The 23,121-nt window shown below is 39.2% G+C and overlaps 1 protein-coding gene across 1 annotated transcript in view; it reads right to left on the bottom strand.

Annotated features, from left to right (window-relative positions):
• Window positions 1-10,593, bottom strand: part of PDE3A (phosphodiesterase 3A) — a gene marked incomplete at its 5' end in the record, with an annotated part of 316,673 nt that extends 306,080 nt beyond the window's left edge. Inside the window, one exon of the mRNA XM_080811034.1 lies at window positions 9,652-10,593. Coding sequence (XP_080667160.1) covers window positions 9,652-10,593 — 942 coding nt within the window. The remainder of the gene's footprint in view (window positions 1-9,651) is intronic.
• Window positions 10,594-23,121: the final 12,528 nt, after the last annotated feature.

Below are 23,121 nucleotides of genomic sequence, written 5' to 3'. Positions count from 1 at the left end.
CCAAAATACAAACCTCCCAACAAGAGGATGCTTTAAATCCCACTGCCTCCTTGAGAAGCATGCCCTACGTGGACCTGTTAACTTGATCATATGGAACACTTAGTTTAAAAATGACCTATTTCTTTTATTTGCATTCAGGCTAGTTGAACAATGTCCTAAGAATGCTGACTCCACACGAGCGGCCACAAAATGAAGCATCACTTCCCCACCCCCTGCAAATAATATTTCTAGTGACTTCAAACTTCCATTAGGTAGATTTAAGTGGATTACACCTGGAGAGGGGGAAACACTTGCCACAGACATAGCATAAATATTCAGTTATTTAAACTTACTTCAGAAGACGGAAAATTTTTATTAAAATCCTATTAAATCAAAACCACAAGCTTCTTGCACAAAATTATTTCAATATTCTGACAAGGTACAGTGGGGTATGGGATAGAAAGGCATTCTGTAAATTTTCAACACACTTAGAGGGAGAAGAATCTGCTAGGTTAAAAACACATGAAATAAAGGGTATTTCTTTGAAAAATTATACATACACATACAAACACACATATATACACACACTGACAGAAAAGAGGACTGGCCAAAAAAAAAAAAAAAAAAAAATTTGACAAGACCAACTTCTACGTTAATTTAAAGCAATTTCAAAATTAGCCTGGGCAAATGACTAGTTACATTCAAATACAAACTCTTTCAAGTAACAGTTATGATTATTATGGCATTTATTCTCCTGCTAGCTACTTCAAGAAGGCTAAATTTAGCCAACTTTGCCAGAAATGAGCCTGAGTCCACATTATTTTATTGTAGCTAAAAGTGCTTCTTTGTATATCATGATTCTACTGTCTTCTGTTCTTTTTTAGATTTCCTAAGCGATATGTGAAAAATCTATGTATCTCATTATTTTATTCTGGAATGCGAAGATAAATAATGGGCTTTTAAAAATGGGGGAATTTGGGGCACCTGGGTGACTCAGTGGGTTAAAGCCTCTGCCTTCAGCTCAGGTCATGATCCCAGAGTCCTAGGCTCTCTGCTGGGCGGGGAGCCTGCTTCCCTCCCTCTCTCTACCTGCTCTCTGCCTACTTGTGATCTCTGTCTGTCAAATAAATAAATAAAATCTTAAAAAAAAATTTTATAAAAAGATGGGGGAATTTATAAAGCAAAGGTCACCACAAACATCACACACAGATATAAACCATTATACATTAAATAAATGCATTCTCTTTAAAAAAAAAAAACCAAACCTTGTATGTATCTAAGTATATATAAAGGAACATGCCTTATAGAAAAGATAATTTTCTCATTAATTCTCAATGTAATAGTGGAACAATGCCTAGAGTTAATGAACTTATGGAGTTAGGGGACAGGAAAAAGAAGAAAGGTGACATTCAAAAATCACTGTCTTTCTCAAAATCTGTATCTTTTTCGGAGTTCACCCTGCAGTTTGACCTCACACAGAACTCCAAAGCCAACTCCTCTCAATTCCTAGTCTCGAAATTCCATACTACCAAAATGCCCAACCCTTTCTATACACAGAAATGGAACTGTTTTCATCTCATTTTGTATACTCCATGAAAGTGGTGCTTACATATGCCCTGGTGAGAAGTCATCAGCCCTTTCCAGACACTGTTACACTTTTCATCCATTAAAACTCCAGGCAGGTCTGTCACTTGAGTTTCCTAAGTTACCAAGATAACGACCTGCACTATAAACATAAACACTCTCATTTCTAAAGAGACATTAGATAACCCAATTATACACTAATCACCAGGAACGTGACTAATCACATGTTCACACCGTGCACATACACAACCCCTATTACCAATCAAACTCTGAACAGCAAAATCAAAATTAAGTGGCTATCTTGATACTATGTTATAAATCAGGTTAACGTAAAGGTTCCTTACTCATGAAGTCTGTGAAACCACCCTTCCAATTAAAATAATATTTTTAAATATGTGCAATAACATGAAATGAAGAAAAGGGATAAAACAGACTTGCCAACTATTAGCGTAGTAGTTAGTTGTACACAAAAGAGTTACCAATGGTCACATATAAATCTGAACAATTGTATATCAAGTGCCATCCTTAAATCTATATGGGTTTGCCATTATAATTAAAGAGGTGACATTAATATTCAAGTGTTTCATCTCTTTAAAAATAATAGCTGTGTTGCCCAAAGAGGTGGTCATTAGTCACAGGTTTTAACTGAGTACTTGAAATGTGGCTACATCAAATTGAGAAGGGCTGCGAGTGTAAAACATACACCAAATATTTCAATTTATAAGAAAAAAACAGCAGGCAAAATACCTTGCTTTCTTTTTATATTGACTTTATGTTCTTATGCCATCATGGATTACTTTAAATATAACTATCGTGGATTTCACATGTTTCTTTTTATTCTTCTATGTGGCTATTAGAAAGTGGAAAATTAAGTACGGGGCTCATGTTAGATTTCTATTGGGCAGGGCTTATCTATAATGTTTACAGGCCTGTTTTCATCAAAGCCACTGGGTGACACTGTTTCTCCACTAAACTGATACAACCAAAGCAATTTCCTGGCAGAGGAAAAAAATCTCACATACACAGGCTCCCACATATGTGCACAAGTGTACACACACACCCCAATAGACATAATGTACTCTTTAAAACTATTCACAGGATGAAACTTTCTTAAGATAAAAAACAAAAGTACATTCAAGTAACTTTATTACTATCTCAGGTTGGAAGAACATGAATGCATTTAACTAATTTTATTACTATCTAAACAGGTCAGCTTTACTTAAAAATCTTTAATGGTCATTCTGATTCCTCGATAATAAATGACAGCTCTAATCAAATCAAACAGGTAGAAGTTGTTTAGTTTGTGAGTTTTCCCAGCTAGCTTCCCACCTTATAAATGGTAATGTTCTTCATGACCTCCTCTAATATTACATCCTATTTACTTACATTTTAATGGATTCCTGAGGAAACCATGCAAAATAACTTAGGTGAACAAAAACCACCAGCTGTTTTTGCTAACAAAGAAATGCTTTACTGATGTGCAGATTACTTTTTGCCTTGAATTTTGAAAGCCTGAACATTTTGAAAAAGATTAAAAAACTAAAACAAAAACAAAAATCAACAGTCAAGCCACCAAAGCACACTCTTCTTTAATGAGATAAAGACTCCACAAAGTTAGACTTTGCAATGCAATTGATATTCATTCATGGGACAAAGTCCTAAATGATACATTCCAGAGGCTGCCTGGTACTACTATTTGATAACCAGAAAATTCATTGTAAGGGCTCAGAAGAGTTTTGTGTTATCTGTCCATTCAACAGGTTTTACTCATTCTGAATGAGCATTTAGAGTCAGTTTCATGTGTAAAACCACAAAAGATTCTCAGGCTTAAAATCACCAGCCTGACTCCTTTCCTACTCTCCTTCCCCAGCAGCATATTCAGGTCCAAGAGAAAAATGGATAAAAGCCAACATTTTGCCTCAGACCGGCTACATACATTTCAGTGAGTCTCCCTCAGTTTCCTTCTCTCTAAAATCAGACTAATTTTAGTCTCTTAACTACAGCCTGCACAGAATTGAGCATTCTGAGATCTCACTGCTACCAATTACTTGAAGCCAGAAACTACCTCAGGATGTGAAAACAATCATTGTATTACTATATTGAAGTATATAACTTCCTCACTCCTGGAATTTTTTTTACCTGTATTTCAGAAGTACTATAAAGGTATATTAACTTTTATTTCCATTTCAAATAAGAAATTCTGTCACCAAAATCTACCTCAAAATCTAAAAACATTTATTTTAACTAGTATGTGTTGAGGAAATTATTAAAATATATGAAACTAAAGACTTTTACCCCAGAAAAATGAACAGATGAAGAAATGAATGTTCTGGATCTAGATTTAAAACCTACTCTAAGCTCTCATACCCATTTCTTCAACTATTATCTAAGAGGCCATTTAAGCTATTTTACTGATTTCCCCTTTCCTCATGCTGACCTCTCAACACCCTAACTAGCTTCAAGCTCTGGAGAGGTGAGAGCTATCTTCTATCTCTATCATTTTTAGCATGAGGCCTAATACATAGATAAAATGTGTCCATATGACATTTAATAGTTTCACTGACCGAAGACCTTTATGGATAACATTAGTTAAGGGTAGCATCGTTTTAAGAAGACATTAGTATACTTTAATGGTGAACACATATGGCCAACTAATATTTTTGACAATTATCCAACAGATCTTTCTCTGAACTACAAGTTATACACATCTTCAAGATATTTTTCTTCCAGAGAGCAAAGCTATGTATTTTATGTTGACAACAGCACAAATATATTCCCAGATTCAAGTTAAGACAACTCCCTAGGAACTTTTGGGGGTGGGGGGGAGGAAGGGGCTCCTTTAAAAAAAAATACTACCAATAGTAAAAGTATATATAAGTAATTACTAAAAGAATTTAAATTCCCACGTCAAGGAAATAACGTTCATTTGAATATTAACAGAGCACATCTTTAGGTATAAGAATATGGACATGTCTGAACCTTCTGAGGTTCATTCTGAACTCCTTAATAGAGCTTCATTAAAAACACGAATGTAGAAAGCAAACATAAATCGAGTTGTCAATCTCATTACCTTGAGGGTTTTTTTTAGAGGATGCAACTAAAAATATCACACAGAAGAGAAAGAGGAGGAAGAAGACTCTGTTGGGATAGAAGACAGGAGGCCAGCTAAAGAAACAATTCACCACAAACAGGTAGGGTTATGCGTCATTTCAAGAAGCCAAAGAAACTTGCGCTACGCAAGGGCCCTGTGTCCACATGTCAAAATCTCTTAGGATACCACATGTTACAACAGTTGCATTGATCACCCTCATACATCCATGAGATTACACCTCACAACAGCAATATTTCCTGAAAAATACAACCCCTGCCCTAAATCCAAGATAAACTCATTCTTTCAAGAGATTGTGTAATACAAGCTTTTGATGAAGTCTATGCAGACTCTATGGGGATGTTATTGGCACCAACCCTATTAACTGAAATCTTATAATATACAGAAGTATTTCTAACTCGGAGGTTCATAAACATCCCGCTTCCCTCCTATTTAAGTGAGAAGTGAAATTAAATTTGGCAAAGCCTTTATTCAACTAGAGTCCTGCAAAGATCAGTCTTCTCAAGAGTTTTATTTCCTAATAGAATACAACAAATTCACACAAATGTCACCACAGATACAATGAATGCTTTTTCATGCCAGTGTCACTCACCCTAGCCTGCCCGCATCCCCTGCCCAGGATTTTCAAAATGTATTTCATACACAGAGTCACTGTTCTGGTTGTTTATTTAATTAACATGACAGCCCAGCATACACAGCATTTCTTTCAGTTCTACAGTTTTAACTTTTTACACTTTAGACTCAATACAGAAAGAGTAAAATTACTGTTTGACTCCTTCCAACCTCTGTAAATTTATATAGATTCACTGACTATTTCTGTCAGTTAAAACAGTTTTTCAGTATGCTTTAAATATCTGTATATACAAAGTAAAAAAATCACAATTTTGTCCCCCCACACACAAAAAAATTATTTTCCCTTACCTTTCCCAAGGGATAAGAAAAATTTTTTTTCTTCTTAGTGTTTTCAGAAGTTGACATTAATTCATTTTAATTCTGTCAGCCAGTTATATATAATCAATATTATCCTTTGTATCACCCTAAACGGAGTTATACTACTGAAATGTGATAGAATTAAAAATCTGTGATTGTTTTTGAAATGTATTCAATTTGAGAAATACAGTAGGTTATACTGAAATGTATTTAGGAACTTAAAGGACAATAGATTATTTTCAAAAGAAATACTTCTGTATTTTATATCCATGGTATAAACCTAAGGTACAGCTATTCAGGTAGAAGATGTAACAAGGCCTGTCATGTGTCTACCATCAGTAGGCATTTCTATTTCTCATATTTGTGTTTTAGTGTTATTTGTCTTCTCATTTGAAAGTATCTTTCTTACATCAATGATGAAAAATTTGATTCTGTTTTTGATAACCAACCATCGCACTCCTTTACATTCCTACAAAAATCTATTGTTGCTAAAAATGTTTAATTAAGAGTGTTAGGGAAATGCTCATGGAAAACATTTTGATTTTTAATTACACAAGATAAAATATATAGCTATGTATTTCTGACAGATATTGTGTCCGTCACAAAAAATTTTGTCATGAAGCACGACAAACACATTAATGGAGAGAGAACTATACCTTGTGTTTACTTCATGTGAAACCACAGACAAAACTATTAAATTCTTAGCAAGTAATTAACGTAAAATGGCATTGGTTTGGAATGTTTCAAAGATGAATGTGCAAGGTGGTTCACAGTAATTAGTGAGGAATAACGAGCCAATTGTACTCTTCAATGTATAAAGAGAATAGAAACATCCCTTCAAATACGATGTCCAAATGGTAAAAACTGCGTAATTAAAATATTGAGTTAAAAAATAATGTATCTATTAGTCATACAAAATATCCAATAATTCAAGAAATTCTAAGTATCTCTGTATAGTGCAGTGTTTAGATGGTACAGTAATGGACAAGTCTGGAACCAAAAAAGTACAGTTTGACACACTGATCTACAAAATCAGCCTGAGTCTTGAGAATATTGGACGGGTACTTCTCAACTAAAAGCCTACAAATGCTACAAACTTTTCTTTCCTAAGAGTGAAGATAAGTTCACTTATATTCACAGACCCAGCATCAAATGAATTCTATGACTGAAGACTAGACCTATTTCTCGTTTCTTTGCTGAAAGCCATCCTTGCCATCCACACTGCAAAATTCATTCCATATGCAATATCCAATCCAGAGACTTAACTGTGGTTTAGGAAGGAAGGCGAAAAGGGAGGCAAATATCTCTGTCGGTTGCTTTCACATGAGAATTTTATCACCTATTCTCCTTAACCTTTTAGAATGGAGTCACTGAAGAGAGGTAGTTCATAAGTGGCCACTACCGTTCACACAGAGAAGAAAAGGCTGAAATTCTCTCACCTTTAAACCTCACAATGGGCAAGGTCCAAATAAGTTCTCAAGGGGCCTTTCCCAGACTTCCTGTGCTTTATGTCCTTACACCTCTATTTAAAATTCGCTTGTTGCCTGAGTATTGTCTTGAATTGAAAGTAGTCATTCTTTCATAAAAGAACTCCTAATCAGGTAGCATTCAGGGCAGGGTTATATATGTGTTTTATAAGTATTTTGATTCTTGACTTCATAAAGTCTGCAGATGACAGTGTATACTTTGCACTCTTAACCAGAAGTTTGCTTCCTTATGATAAAACAGATAAGACATTTACTATATAGCTTCTGAACTGTTCACACAGTTAGGCTAACGTATGAGACATTGCCCTATCTTACAAGAGACTATTCCAAGTTACTTCCCACCCACCCCCCACGCAATTACACTCAGCAACAATTTTAATGGGCCACATATAAAAAACCGGTCTTGAGTAACACACACACACACACACACACACACTAACCGGGGCCCTCATTAAAACTTCAAGGATCTAAATTTCTGCTAAATGCAACCTTGTTTTTCCATCAACCATAAGAGATACAGTCTCTCACTTTAGAACATTCTTTATAAACACAGCCTTTAAAAAAAAGTGACCAAAGAAAATGACCAAAATAGATTACAAATGTCCAGTTCCAACAGCATTAATCAGCAAAACATTTAAAAATGCAATGCTCAGTTCTTTTCTTATAAATCTGCAGATTATCTGAATTCTCCATTTATCAATCCAAATGAGAGAAAACCAATAAAAATCTGCAGATTAATTAACACTGCTGGTTAACTCACCTAAAACACCTTATCTTAAATCCACCTTTAACTTCTTAACTTCTAAATGTTACATGGTATTTTGGAAATTTAAGAGGCTAAATGACATTAATTTGAAGTTATTTATGATTAAATCACAGATTTGCCTTACAAATTATGGTTCAATTCTGCAGTGATCACATCACATTCCTCTTTCAGTTAAAGAAAAGTTGTCTAAACATAATTAAACTAGCAATGTTTTCATTTAAAAAGACATTTTCTCCTGACACTTTGAAAAGAAGTTAAACTGTGTTTTCCTCCTTATCAGTTTACCCCTCAATAGATATCTTTATTCTGGTGATTTCCAAACTTCTAACAAAACTAAGTCAGTTCCCTGTTTTTAACTTCACTTAGAGTAAGCTTATACCCAAGAAATATTTGCTTTATCTAAACAAAAAGCTAAATAAGTACATTAGTTTTAAAACAAACACAGAGACCAAGATGCTGTCATTCATTCTACTAAATAATGTCAAACAACTACATTCTGTGTAATCAACTCCATTTCAAAAACAAACTAACCACCACACCATATGGTGACTGCTATCTAAAGGATTCTCCACAGAATAACCCATTTAAAAAAAAAAAAAAAAGCTTACTACATCTTAGGACATTCTCCCACTCACTAAAGTGTCATAATAGGGCCACAGGTAGGCATAAATTTAAGTGGGGAAAGTGTGAATTTCCACTTGCTGAACATAATCAGTTCTCTACAACCCCACCCGCAAGTGTCACATCTGTTTGGAGTAGAGAAGCAAACACTTAAGTACACCTTTTCAGAAACAATTTGTATTTAAAATTGTGATTTGTTCTTTTATGCCCTTTATAGCAACTATATTCCATGGCCTTAAAACGCTTACTGATAATAAGGAGATTCATCCCCAAAATTCATTAAACTTTTTTCTAGGGCAATTTCACTCATAATTCTAGATTCCTCCTCTCCTTCCTTTCTGAGAGATTTACCGCACCAGTAATATTGGAATTATTCTCCTGAATTAATATTTCCTATGTAATCTGTATAAATCCACTAAATTTCTAAACATTCACTTATGTACTCAAAAGAATTTTTTTTTAGCTGACACCAACAGCGCAGTTCAAAAGTTTGACAAATTCTGCAGTTCAGACATATTGTTCCCCAAATAGAAGCTGATTATCAGGATACAGGACACATTAGCATGTAATAACCTATGTCCCCCAAAACAAACTGGGCACCACCAAACGCAGCCTCTTCCAGAAAGTGTGTATCAACCCCTCACCTGCAAGCACTCCTTCCTTTTACTTCCGAATCTTTTTACTGACTTCCATAAACGCTGACTTGTCACTTTAGAAGAAAGTTTATCAAAAGTATTAAAGAAATGGAGTAAAATCCACGTGTTGAAACATCACCCACTGCTATAAACAAATAAATAAATAAATAAATAAATAAATAAATAAATAAATCTAAACTGGAGGATTTCTGCTAAAGGAGAAAGACTAGGAGGGGACCCAAGCGTAGGGGAGGTCCTACGCCAGGTGTAGCAGATCTAAAAAGTGGGCCCAGGTGTGGAAGACCCTGCAAATGCCCTCTAGTTTTGTTCCTTATTATTGTTCCTGTTGTTCAGATTAGAAAATACTGTGCGAGACGGGGAGAGTAACTCTCTCGTTTACTACTGAGTCTGAAGTTACACCACTTTTTTAGACTATCTTCCCTTTAGTTCCCAGCACTCCGATTCCCTCCACTTTGTGGCGAACCCCCAGCGGTTCAAGTCCTCCCCAGAGGCGAGTTCGAGAAGCTTGCCAGGGCTTACCTGTTCCCTCGGTATGCAGGGCAGGGAGGTCCTACGATGCGACTTGCTGCTGCAGCCGGACATCTCCGCGGACACCACGGAGCTGGACCGCCTCCTCCTCTTAAACACGGGGGTATCTTCCCTGGTCCCAGCAATGAGCTGGGACCCGAAATGCTCCCTCGGAGCCGCCCCCGCGGACTGCGGCAAGATTTGCTCCACGTACCTGGCCAGGAGCAGCCCCAGCACGCCGGCCAAGTACGCCAGGTAAGGTCTCCAGGCGACCTTGAACCTCTCTAAGGAAATGAGGGACACGGTCCTGACCGCGCTAGTCCAGGCGATCATGAGGACGCCCAGCCTCAGCCTCAGCACCAGCCATGTCGCGGCGGCCAAGCAGCTGAGCACCACCCCCGCGGCCGGCAGCGACAGTAAGTGATCCTCCCCGACGCCCAGCCCAATCTGGACGAGCGCTTCCCCCCCGCAGCAGGCGGCCAGCAGGGCGACGGCCAGAGGCAGGCGCACCCCGGCGCGCAGGAGGCACAAGCCCATCCAGAAGAAGGCACACACGAGACTGAAGAGCAGCGCCGAGGGCTGCAGCCAGGGGCTGAGCGGCGCGCCGCCCCCAGGAGCACCTCCCCGCAGCCCCGGGACGACGCCCCCTTCTGCACCCGGGGCCGCTTCCTCCGCCGCCTCCCTCCGCTCCGGCTCGCGGCTGATCTCTCCGCGCGCCAGCCTCACCAGCAGGGCCAGCAGAAAGGACAGGGAGCCCGCGCACAGCGCAGAGGAAAGTTTCCGGGAGCGCCCGAGCGGCCGCAGCACCAGGTCTCCCCAGCGGCGGCCGGAGTCCCGCGACCGTGCGGGGCCGGTGCCACCAGCGGGACAGTCCGGGCCCGCCGCGGGGGCTCGGGGCTCCCCACCGCGGCCGGGCTGGTCCCCGACCCGCGCGGCGTCGCGGAGCGCTGCCATTGTGAGCCCTCTTCGCGGAATCCCCTGGGTCCCCTGGACGCCCCCACCCCGACACGTGCCCGCGCGCACCCTCTGCCTAATCCCCCCTCGGATCCCCTCCTTCTCCCAGGCCCCCGAGCCACCGCGAGTGTCAGCTTTCCAGTAACTCCTGGAGAATGCTGGATGCTCCAAAGAGACGCCTTCAAGTTAAAAGCTAGCACAGGCAGAAACGATCAGACTTCCTCCTTTTCGCTCTTGGAAAAACTCTTAAAAATTGTGCTCCACCCCCACCCCCGATTTCTATCCTCCGGGGTCTCTGCCTACTTCAGGATGTTAAAGCTTGCCCCACTCGCCCGGCGCCCGGGGGCTGCAGACGCCGGAGGAGCCGGGGGCGCAGGGCGAGCTCGGGGCCATGTCGGGCGCTGATGGCGCTGCGCTACTGCGCGCCGGGCCGCGGCCGACGGCGGTGCCCCTTCTCTTCCTTCCTGCGGCGCTTTCTCTCACTCTTTCTCTCTCCTCGGCCGATCCTCCCCGGCACGGCCCCAGGAAGCCAGCAGCCATTCCCCGGGGCAGACAGCAAAGCCTCCCCTGCGTCTGTCAGTCCAGCTCATGGCAAAGGGTGGAAACAAAATGGAAATTGGGCTGAGAAATCACCGAGAAGTTGCTAAGTCCCGTCGGAAAGAGGCACGGTCGGAGAGGCTAGCGGCAGCCGCAAGGAGGGAGGGAGGGCGAGCGAGCTGGAGAGGAAGGGAGGGTGAGAGGAAGGGAGGGTGAGAAGGGAGAATGGGAATTACTTTTACCCCCTTCTTTTTGGTGCGATGTAAGTGGTGATTTGCAGTTTTGCAACAGGGAAACGAGTGGAGAGGACAGGTTAAAACTCTAAAGAAGCAGGCAACTGGAGTTATCCGCAATTCCGCTTGCTTGCTTTCTTTAAGGCAACTCCCTAGGAAAGCGTTCCCAGCCCAGCTCCCGCCCCGGAGGAGGCGCTGCTCTCAGCTCCTAGCTCCATTCCCGGGATCGGGTCCCGCGCCTCCAGCTCTCGGGAGAAAGGGTTGGGGAGGCCGGTCTTCCGCCCAGCTTCCCGAAGCCTGGGGTCGCGGGGGCCTGTGGATGAACCTCAGGCTGAGCTCCTAGGACGCTAGGAAAAAAAACACTGTCCTTGGCTACATGGCAGGTGGTGGAAACCGACATACTTCCTCCTGTCATTAAAAATGACAGCCACAATTCAAAGATGCTTCTTAGCTCCCAAGTCAGTTACAAAAGCAAACCAATTTTAGGTGCCACTGTAATGCTTTGGCCGCTCCTACTGGAAGGTCTGTTTGAAACAGAACCCAAGACTTTCCCATTGTTCCAAATGCTGGAAAAAAATCTCAACAAGTTACCAGGACCCTAATAGCATTATTAAATAAGGCTGGGGGAGCATTCCTCGTTTACAAAGAGTTACTTAAAAAGTCTAGGGTCTGAGAGTTATTAGGTAACAGCTGGTGGGGGGTAGATGGTAAATACACGGAGATTAAGTGACCCTACCTCAAGAAGGTTTACCAGATTAAGTCTAAATAGCCAGTCAGAAAGGAATTAAATCTCAAGGGGGGAGTGAGGCTGGGTGGCTTAACACGAGGAAAGCACTGAGAAGCCCTGAGAAGCCCTGTCCCCTTGTGAAATAGTGCGTCTACCATTAAAAAAAGCTTGTGAGAAAAAAATCAGGACCATAGTTAGGAATGTTTACAAGATGCACCATTCATGCACTGTAGTAATGTAGTATCTGAGAAACTAAAGAAAAAATTTTAAACTAATTTTTTTGGCAGAATACGAAAAATCATTCCATATCTGTTCAGTGGGCTTTTAAAAAATCCATCAATGTTGCGAGCTAGTTCCTTTTTTCACTTAGAACATGAGAGTGTGACAGTCCACACTCATCCATGTTTAATATGGGTACTTTAGAAGTCATTTGCCTTCACTAATAATATTAATAATAATCCAATTTTGTCTTAATTATCTTGACATTCCAGGTTAAAGTGTGTTTCTAGCCTGGAGTATTTGGATAATTGGTTCAGTATGCAATGGTATTTTGTGTGTAGAGATGAAGTAATATAAAGAAAAGCCAAAGGAGATATTTGAGATAAAATTAATTTGTGGGGGCACAGGGGAAGATGGCTGAAGCCTTAAACTTAGCTTCATGGGAAACAGCCTGTTCTCCTTAGAGGCAGGTACTAATATTAATTTATGATACAAATGGATATGAGGAACTATGATGATACAACTCTCCATCAGATGTCCAAACTGTACTATCACAGGGAGCACAAGTTGGGCAGGCAGTCAATGGCACTGGGCACCATCTGTTTAATAATTAAGGAAGGAGAAGCAGCAGTGTCTTTGCCAAAGACAAATGAGCCCCCTAGCATGCACACATACTTTTCTGAGTTTCCTTTTTAGATATATGATTCATATGCCAGAGCCTACCTGGAACAGTTCAGAGTGAAAAACCCGGATTGGAAAATCACCCTACTATCTGTCGGCATCAAATATAGCATCTTAAAATGAAAACTATGGCATGTATCAAGGTTGGAAAGAAAGGCATAGTGAGGGGAATTTTAGAATATTTCTATTTTCTCTGTCCCTTACCCCACAATAATCTCAGTTCTTCAGAAAAAAAATAATAAATCATAAAAACTGAATTTGTAAAAGATGGAATGTAGATTTTTTACAACATTGTCACAGAAAAAAATAAGAATAGCATTTGTTCACACAGTAAAGCAAGAATACTAGGTCTGTTGTTAAACGGACACTCTTGAGGTATTCATTGGTGTTGCAGAAGTGATGTCCTGGCATCTGGCTTTCTCCCCATTCTCAAAAAAAACCACAACCAGAAGGCTATTTTTCCCACACAAAGGAAAGAAGGTAGATGGAATCACTCCCTTCACCTTCACTGCTATCCAGACCCTGGAAGCAGATGATCGAAAATAATAAATACTCTTATTAGAAGAGAGATGCAGAAAGCTGCAGCACCATAGTGAAAGAAGTGACAAAGATCATGCAGATTATATTAAATGAAGACCCAATACATAACGTGGACATTGAGTAATCACCAAGAAATAAAACTGGCCATTTTCTATACCCAGCAATGAGTCCTAATTCAAGAAAGTGACAACGCAGCCAAAGGATAAAAAAAAGCACACGTTCAAAAAAAAAGAGCACACACAGGAAATTAGCATCCAAGTCTTTCTGACCATACTTTGGTGGGTTCTCCATCACATCAGTTTTTCTCATTGATAATATCAGTAACTCTATGTATATGAAGACTCCTAAGTGAAAAGCATGCTGATTCCACATATGCAAAACGATTTATCATTTGGGAGACTAATGAAATATACATATACACACATATGTATTTGTATCCTTACATAATAATTCCACTTTCCAGAAAATGGAAAGAAAAATTCAAGTTTGACTTGGTAAAGCTCTCTACTTAGCCGAATCTAGCAACAGTGTTTTCATGACTACTTCGTGAAGAGGAACTAGAAGTCAACCCCACTGCATATCATTTGTCAAATATAGTTATGCTCAAGGGAATTCTGTTAAATTTTGAAAGTTTATCCTATGTAGCAGGGGTTTACCCATTCCCTACTACCTACCTGACCTCTCTGCATAGACATCAAATGGGTATCTAGAATATAATATATCCAAAACAAAATTCTTACCATCCAAATCCCTCCCTGCCCTTCCACCAAGCCCCAAGTACCCAAACTATTTCTCCTCAGTCCTCCCACCCACAGGAAAAAACATAACCACCTATCTAGTTGCTCAGGCCCCAAGAGGGCACTGCCCTCAATTCCTTCTTTTATTTACCTTACTTTACTCCCAATCTATTAGCAAGTCTTTTTAATTCTGCCTCTAAAATATATCTTGAATCTATTATCTGCTTTTCACCATCTCATAATAACCAACCAAAGACATTTGATTAAATGCATGATTTTTTTTTTTTAATCTAGACATCTCTGGCCAGGATATTTTCCACACAGCAGCCAGAGTGAGAATTTTAAAATGTTAAGTCAAATGATGCCACTCCCTGTTTAAAACCATCGAGACTTCTCATTGAACTTGCAGTTCTCATAGCCACCTATAGGGACCTTCATGATCTTTGCAAACCACTCTTCTGTGCCCGCTCCTGTTCTAATTCTCCTACTTCACTAGTGCAACCCTGTCCATCAGAACGTTCTTCAGTGCAGAGAATATACACTGTCCAATATGGTAGCCACTAGTCACAGGAGGCTTTTGAGTACTTGAAACACAGTGCCACAGAGGAACTGAGTTTTTATACCTTTTTAATTAATTTAAAATTTAATAGCCTTGCATGGCTAGTGACTTCTCATGGGGGGGTTTGTCTCTTGCCCCTTAAGCTATCGTTCTGTTCTTTATCATGTCAAATTGAAAATCCTGCTTAGGACCTTAATATTGACAAACTTCACATAGCTGCCTCTTTCTGCTCCATCAGTTCTCATCTTAAACATTATCATTTTAGAAATGATAGATATCATTTTAGAAATCATTTTCTCCTAAACATCTTATCAAAAAGTCTTGGATCTCTATGAGCATGCACACATTTTGTCATTCACCACCACACAACCCTGTTGCATTCTATTTATAGCACTTATCACTATACAAAATGGTCTTGCTCAGTTATTTGTTTTCTGTTTATCATGCATTTCCCTTCACTAGGGTGTAAGTGTTCTGTGAACAAAGGCCACAAACATCTTTGTCTTCGTTGCTGTGTACCACCAATGACCAGGATTGTGCCCAGCACATGGTAGGAGCTCCATGCACACTTGCTGAATACAGTCTTGATGAATGACAAAGTCAATGAATAAAGGATGAGAGAATAAAAGGAACAGATATCTTTATCGTCTTGTGAAGTCCTAAGTTAAAGACAAACTTTGTATGTTTATACAACTAATTACACAAGTAGACAGAACCTTCAAAATCTTCACTGAAGATTCTGCAGCCTGGAGTGAACTGATAGGCAGAATCATCCAACAACACTTTTTGTGGACTGTTGCTCTAAAAAAAAAAAAAAAAAAAAAAAAAAAAGAATCATTACATAAATTACTCATTTATAAGAGAAATAGGTAATAATCAAGGTTTTGAAAACTTTGTATGGATTCTCAGAGGAAATATCCGTAATCCACAGCAGTTTTTCTGGTAGGAACAGAGTGAAAAACAATTTAACCATATGCATTTGGGTAGCAAATTTCAGCTGAGAAAGAAGGATTAGGGGATATCTAAATAAAAATTACTGAAGAGTCATATCTTACATCATGATTTATGGCATAGTCTCCCATTCTTCCAATTAACACTACTCTAGGAGTTGAAATCAATCTAAAAAATTAAACGTTTTGCCAATTATTCCACACCTAGTCGGAGGGGGGAAAAAAACATAGAAAGCTTATATCTGTTAATGTAACATCCCCCTCCTTCTGAGGAGTGCTGCCCCTGTTTAATTTCTAAAGAATTTAAGTAACAGCTTTGGAAATACAATTGCGAACTTGCAAAGAAACATAAGACGGGGCCTGGGTGGCTCAGTCAGTTAAGCGTCTGCCTTCAGCTCAGGTCCTGATTCCAGCATCCTGGGATCCAGTCCTGCACCAGGCTCCCTGCTGAGCAGGGAGCCTCCTTCTCCTTCACCCCCTGTCCCTCCCTGCAGCTCCTGCTTTCTCTCTCTCTCTCTCTCCAACACATAAATAAAATCTTTAAAAAAAAAAAAAAAAGGAAAGAAACATTATAAGAAAAAAAGCAAGGTGTGAGAACAGATTGCCCCCACACAACTGTTACTAACAGAACATCAGACTGTCCACCGTACAAATCACCAGGACAGCTGCCTTTACTTTCCATGCCCTCTAGATCCACGTGGTCTGACACAGAGTCGGTGTTTCCTACAACATGCTTTGGGTGCTGTTAATTGCTGGCTCCACCTTTTCTAAACAAACTGTCAAGGAAATCAGAGTGCTCTAGGTACAGGGCTGCCCAACCTTGTTCACTTTGTGGCACATGCAGAAAATGATAATATTTGTCACAATGGATTTAAGAGACAAAGCCTTTTGCAGACAAAGGCTTCAGGCACAGGGCCTGAGGAGATCATAATCTCAGACACAGCACAGCTCTAGCCAGTGGCACTTTATCTGGGAATTTTTGAAACAGCTAGTACCTGATTCACTAATAAAATATAACTTGTTCTTCTGAAGGCTGTTACAGTAAACACTGGGTGAATCTCAAGGTCTCAGTAGCTTGCTGACTACCATATTCATCTTTCTTAGCCCTTCCTTCACTCATTTCCCCATGAATTCCCTCAGTTGGTCTCCAACACAAATGCATGATTTTTAAAAAATTTTTAAATAAACATCTAATGTATTTTTAGCCCTAGGGGTACAGCTCTGTGAATCGCCAGGTTTACACACTTCATAGCACTCACCATAGCACATACCCTCCCCCATGTCCATAACCCTACCACCCTCTCCCGACCCCCCTTCCCCCAGCAACCCTCAGTTTGTTTTGTGAGATTAAGAGTCTCTTATGGTTTGTCTCCCTCCCGATCCCATCTTGTTTCATTTATTCTTTTCCTACCCCCCAAACCCCTCACATTGCCTCTCCACTTCCTCATATCAGGGAGATCATATGATAGTTGTCTTTCTCCAATTGACTTATTTCGCTAAGCATAATACCCTCTAGTTCCATCCATGTCGTTGCAAATGGCATGATTTCATTTCTTTTGATGGCTGCATAGTATTCCATTGTGTGTGTATGTATATATATATATATATATCACCTCTTCTTTATCCATTCATCTGTTGATGGACATCTAGGTTCTTTCCATAGTTTGGCTATTGTGGACATAATGCATGATTTTTTTTATCTAGTTCTAAAATTTGGAAATGAGACATATTAGGTATGATTTGTAGAATAGATATGATCCTGGGGCACCTGGGTGGCTCAGTGGGTTAAGCCTCTGCCTTCCGCTCAGGTCATGATCTCGGGTCCTGGGATCGAGCCCCGCTTCAGGCTCTCTGCTCAGCGGGGAACCTCCTTCCCCTTCTCCCTCTCTGCCTGCCTCTCTACCTACTTGTGATCTCTGTCTGTCAAATAAATAAATAAAATCTTAAAAAAAAAAAAAGAATAGATATGATCCTGGCCAGGCCTAGAATACAAATCTTTCCTCCCATACAGTGATGTCACATCAGTTCTTCTCATTGATAACATTAGTAACACATCAGTAAGACCAGTAATTTCAGTAACTCCTCTAGACCTGTAATTCTTCAAAAAGTGATTATGTAAGGATACAAATATATATTTTGTTAGTCTCCCAAATAATGACAAATTGTTTTGTGTATGTGAAATCAGCCTGCTTTTCACTTAAGAGTCTCATATACATACACATCTAAAGGTGATGCTCTGTATAGAAGTGAAGACTAATCACTTTCCTTTCTTGAATTCTTGATACCATCCATGTCTCAACCTCAGGGGACAAGGGTATTAAGGAGGAAGGAAATCACAAGTCATGAGAGCAGGGCAGAGTACCTGACTCAAATAGAAGAGCTGGGAATGCGTCTATTGTACATCTATTTCTATACAAATAGCAAAATACTATAAAGAAATGAGTAGTAAGAGCTTTAAAATTGCTTATATTACTATTTTAAAGAGGTTTTTGGTTTTGTTTTAATAAATTGTTCCACTTCTCTGCTTTCACACCATCTACATGACAGGCTTAAATGAATCTTTCTGGGATGATTCAAAATCTTGTGGTTTCTCAGACCCATCACTATGAATAGTAATTTTCAATTGTGTCTGGAGAAGTAAATGGTAGTAGAAAAACGGGGGTTGGACTGAGAGTGAACTAATTTCTGTTCAGTAATAATTACTTTAAAAATAACCCTGATCTCAAAACACATGTAGTACGTTGACAAAAGCCTGGAAGTAATAAAGATTTACTCTTGTGCCTTATTCTTCAAGACCATTCACTTTAATTTCAAAACAAAGTGAAAATTCTCTTCCAGGGGAATCTGGATAAAGCCACAAAATATAAGATATAAGGCAATCAAAGAAACTAAATATTTTGTTGTTGGGGCAAAGGTGGGTAGAGGGCACGTAAGAGGGGAAGAATTGCAGGGATTTTCAGTAACATCATCTTAATGAACAAATTGCAACCCATATTTACTAAAGTCTGCGATAACGGGCTTCTCTATTAAAGGGACACCTCAAGTGCTTTTATAAAGAGGAATGAATTTCACCAAAATTTAAAAGGAATACATGATAGCATGAAAAAAAAATCACTTTGGTGGAAGAAGTAGAAGAAAGTACAGTGCCCACCAAATAAATTATCAATAAATTGTCTGAGACTGAGACAAACACTGGCCTCCTGAACAAATACCACCGTTCTACTGCTGCTACTGATGTACGGGGCATTTTAAAATGTTGGAATTTAAGGATCATTTGTGTTTTCAATTAGAGCATACTTACAGGGAAAAATTCATTGGTTACTTGATAGAAAATATATATATATGTAGGTATAGACTATTTCTTTTGATATTCCAACACCACTGAATTTTAAAGTTATTTTTTTACTAAGTTACAACAGCACCCAAACTTTTTTGTGCATGTCCTAGCAAGATGCCAGGAAAAAATTGTGCTTAGCCCAGAAACAACTATGGTCTATAAATTTAATTCCCTTTTATATGAAACCTACTAGTGTGTTGAAAGGTTAGTAAAGTGTTTTGCACTTCCTTATCATTTTGAAGGAAATCATAATCAGCCAAATGTATATACATATTATATCTCAATAAACGGGGGTGGGGGGAAGCTTCCCTTTACATTGATGTAAAATCTGCCTCTTCTCAAATATATTTCCCAGTTCTGCTTTAGAGGAAACATAAAATAAGACTGTTAGTTTCCATACATAGCAGCATTCAAAATATTTGAAATCTTTATGAAGCCTTATTTTCCTCAAGAGAGAAATTCCCCATTTGTAGAACTATTTATTGGACAACATGGATTTTGGCCCTCCAGTATTTCCGTAGTCTTCATACCTGCTTATCAGCAGCATTCTGGAATGCTCTAGGTCTGATTTTGCTGATAAAGAAGAGAACAAAACACTTGTATTACTTCTCATGATCAGAGATACATGTGTTTATATGACTATAACTTAAAATTATGTCAGCTGTGTTTTCCAGCTATATTCATCTTGTTATTGCTCATAGTTCACTTAAACTACCAGAATTTCAAAAGTAAATTGCAGCAAGAAATAGCCCTCTCATTATGTGTTTTTAATTCTTCCTTTGTGCACTTTACTCAAAAACAGGGGTTCCCTAGGTAAAGCAGCATTCCCAGTGAGGTGTGTTTAGAGCTTAAAAAGGATATTTCTCAGAATACTACTCAGTAATTAAAAACAACAAACTATTGATACACACAAAAACTTAGATTAATCTCCAGGGACTTGTGCTGAGCAAAAAAAGCCAACCGCCGAATGTTACATATTGTATGATCCCACTTATATAACATTCTTAAAATTAAAAAAAAAAAAGTATAGAAATGGAGAGCTCTTAATGATTGGCAGATGTCAGGTCGGGTTGAATGGTTAGGAAATATGTATGGCTATAAACGTTCAGCTGGCCAGATCATGGTGTTGCTGAATCTGTTTTGTATCTTGATTATATCAATGCTTATATCCTGCTTGTGAGATTGTACTATAGTTTTTCAAGATGTTATCATTGGGGGAAACTGGGTAAAGAGTATGTGAATTTCTAAATTATTTCTCATAACTACATGTGAATCTATGATATAAAAAGAAAAAAATTAGGAGTGCCTTCATGGCTCAGTTGGTTAAGCATCTGTCTTTGGTTCGGGTCATGATCCCAGTGGCCTGGGATCCAGTCCCACATGGGGCTCCTTGCTCAATGAGGAGCCCACTTCTTCCTCTCCCTCTGCTGTTCCCCCTGCTTGTGGTCCCTCTCTTTGTCAAATGAATAAATAAAATCTTTTAAAAATTTAAAAAAAGAAAAAGAAAAAATTATATTTTGCATTGTCTCTGATACTACTAAAAAAAGAATCATTCTTACTTCTATCTATGCTTAGGCATGTCATTTTTTTTTTTTTTAAGATTTATTCATTTGAGAGAGAGAGAGAGAGAGAACATGAGCAGACAGGGGCAGAGGAAGAGAATCTTAAGCAGCCTCCACACCCAGCACAGAGCCCAATGTTGGGCTCCATACAGCACCCCTGAAATCACGACCTAAGCTGAAGTCTAGAGTCATGTCAGATGCTTAATGGACTGAGCCACCCAGGCACCCCATGGCATGCTGTTTTTACAAATGTGCTGGTTTTCTCTGTACTGTTCACACACTGAAATTCTTTGGATGTTTGGTTAATTTGTTATGAAATAATTGCTCAATAACAGTAAGTGAAATTTAAAAAATTAAAAATACAAAGATTTCGTCTTTGGCCGTGATAAAGCAGTTTATCCTAAAAAGAAATACAAGCTCAGGTTTCTACTGCAATCTGAAAGGAGAGTACATCTATCAAAACTTTCGTAAGCCAAAATGGAGTAAAGCAAAGAAGCAATTATCATTGATCTACTGGAAAAATTCTGAATACTCCCAGATCTCCAAAATCACCTCTCTTTTGCTTTTCTAATACCTTCAGACACATCTCACTAATGGATGGACAAATAGATTGAGATAAAGTACAGATGCTCCCAGACACAGGTCAAGGTTGTGGTGGCTTAATGCTGAGACACTAAGCAGAGTCGGCCAGAAGGAGCTCACCTGCGCTCCTCGCTGCTCCGGGCACGCACTACCTCTGTTAACAGCTTGGCGCACAGACACAGACACTGAACGTTATTTGCTCTTCTTGCTTTTTCATAAAAATGAAAATCCTCTTCGGATGTCATTCAATTAGTGAAAACAGGGACTCGTGTGGGTCTTTTGGAGAAACAAAGTGGTGTATCACGAACTTCAGGGGACACCTGTATTTAAATATAGTTTCAGTCTTTGCTTCCGAAGATGATTTATTAACATTGCTCACATGAAATATCTGAAATGGGTGGAGAGGATAATAGCATCCTAACCGGGTAAACATAAAGAGAGACACAGGTATTTCAGGTGCTTTGATTAAGGTGCCCCGCAATTCAGTCTGGATTCCTGGTCTGTTGATGCCAGGATCCAGCAATTTGTGTATTTGGCAACTCTAAGTAAATGCAGCTGAAGAGCACTGGCACTTGACCGGTTCTCCTACACTCTTCACATTTACGTGTTATTTGTATTTGTAGCTGCACTGGATCCTACAGAATCTAGGGCTATTTATAATTGTATTACACTGCCTCTTATATTGTTGTACCCCTCAGAGCATTAGCCCCAAAGGGCAATCCCATTTATGACGATATCATGTCTGGTTGGCTCTCACACAAGAAGTGTAGCAGAAAAAAGTGTCAAAATATAGCATTTAAAAAGAACTACCTGTAGAAACTGTAGGAAAGGAGTAATCAGCGTGCATAGGTGACTATTATGTACTCACAAAGAGACTTAAGGAAAGAAAGCAATATGCTCTTCTACTATTTCTTCCCTTAATATGGAGTTCAGAAAAGAAAACATCTGGGCTTCTCAACATAATCAATATCTCACATTCAGAGGCCACAAGGGAAGTGCCATACTAGTTAATCTGAGTTGATGTCTGCCTAAAACGGTGAGGCATTTTTTTCATTCTACTGGAACCACAACGCTATGGTAACTTTCCACAGAAATGGCAAATTACATACGGAGCTTAAGCTCAATGATTTTCTTTAACCAAAATCTAGAAACAGGGTATTTTGAGCTCAATAAGAATAGTAAGTGATGCATGGAAGAAAGCAATGTGGTTCTCATCCCATTCCAAAAACGGGAGACAATAAATCTAGGAATGTGTAAGTTCCCTCTGATAATCACTCTCCTCTTGACCTAATCTTCGTATCAATTTCTTTCTTTCTTTTTACCTTAGTCCATTTCTTATTGAGAATAAATTTGACATTCTTGCTCTGATTTTTGTAATCATAATTAATGTATTACATATAAAGTTATAGGTGACACATAGCTAAGAGTTCTGGGAGTTATAGATGACACAGAGTGAAACGAGGTCAGGAAAAGCTTTCAGATTATTCTAAATCGAAACAATTACTATTCATGACATATCTTTTTCCATTCACTATTCCAAATAACAGTTATTCAAGGGACTGAAAAAAAGGCCAGAAAGTATCTCAAAATACAAGTCATTTCATCACCTTATACAAATACTGGAGTGGTTCCTTAAATTAGCCCTTCTTATATAAACGTATCAAGAAAGGGGATCTATCTCTTATCTACAAACGCATTTACACCTCAATGAGAGAGTGACTCAAACAGGTGTTCTGTTTTGCTACTCTATAAAATGAGAGTTCAGGATAAAATTTGGAGTCAATCTGTCTGGATTTTCTCCTCTAGGAATGTTAATCAACCTCCCAAAATTTCCGCATCTTCTTTTTTCTAGACTTTCCTAAGA

The sequence above is a fragment of the Martes martes genome (assembly GCF_963455335.1).
Source record: "Martes martes genome assembly, chromosome: 8".
In the NCBI taxonomy this organism is placed as follows: Eukaryota; Metazoa; Chordata; class Mammalia; order Carnivora; family Mustelidae; genus Martes; species Martes martes.
Note: the sequence above shows the minus strand (reverse complement) of the source record. Positions and strands in the feature narration are given on the sequence as shown.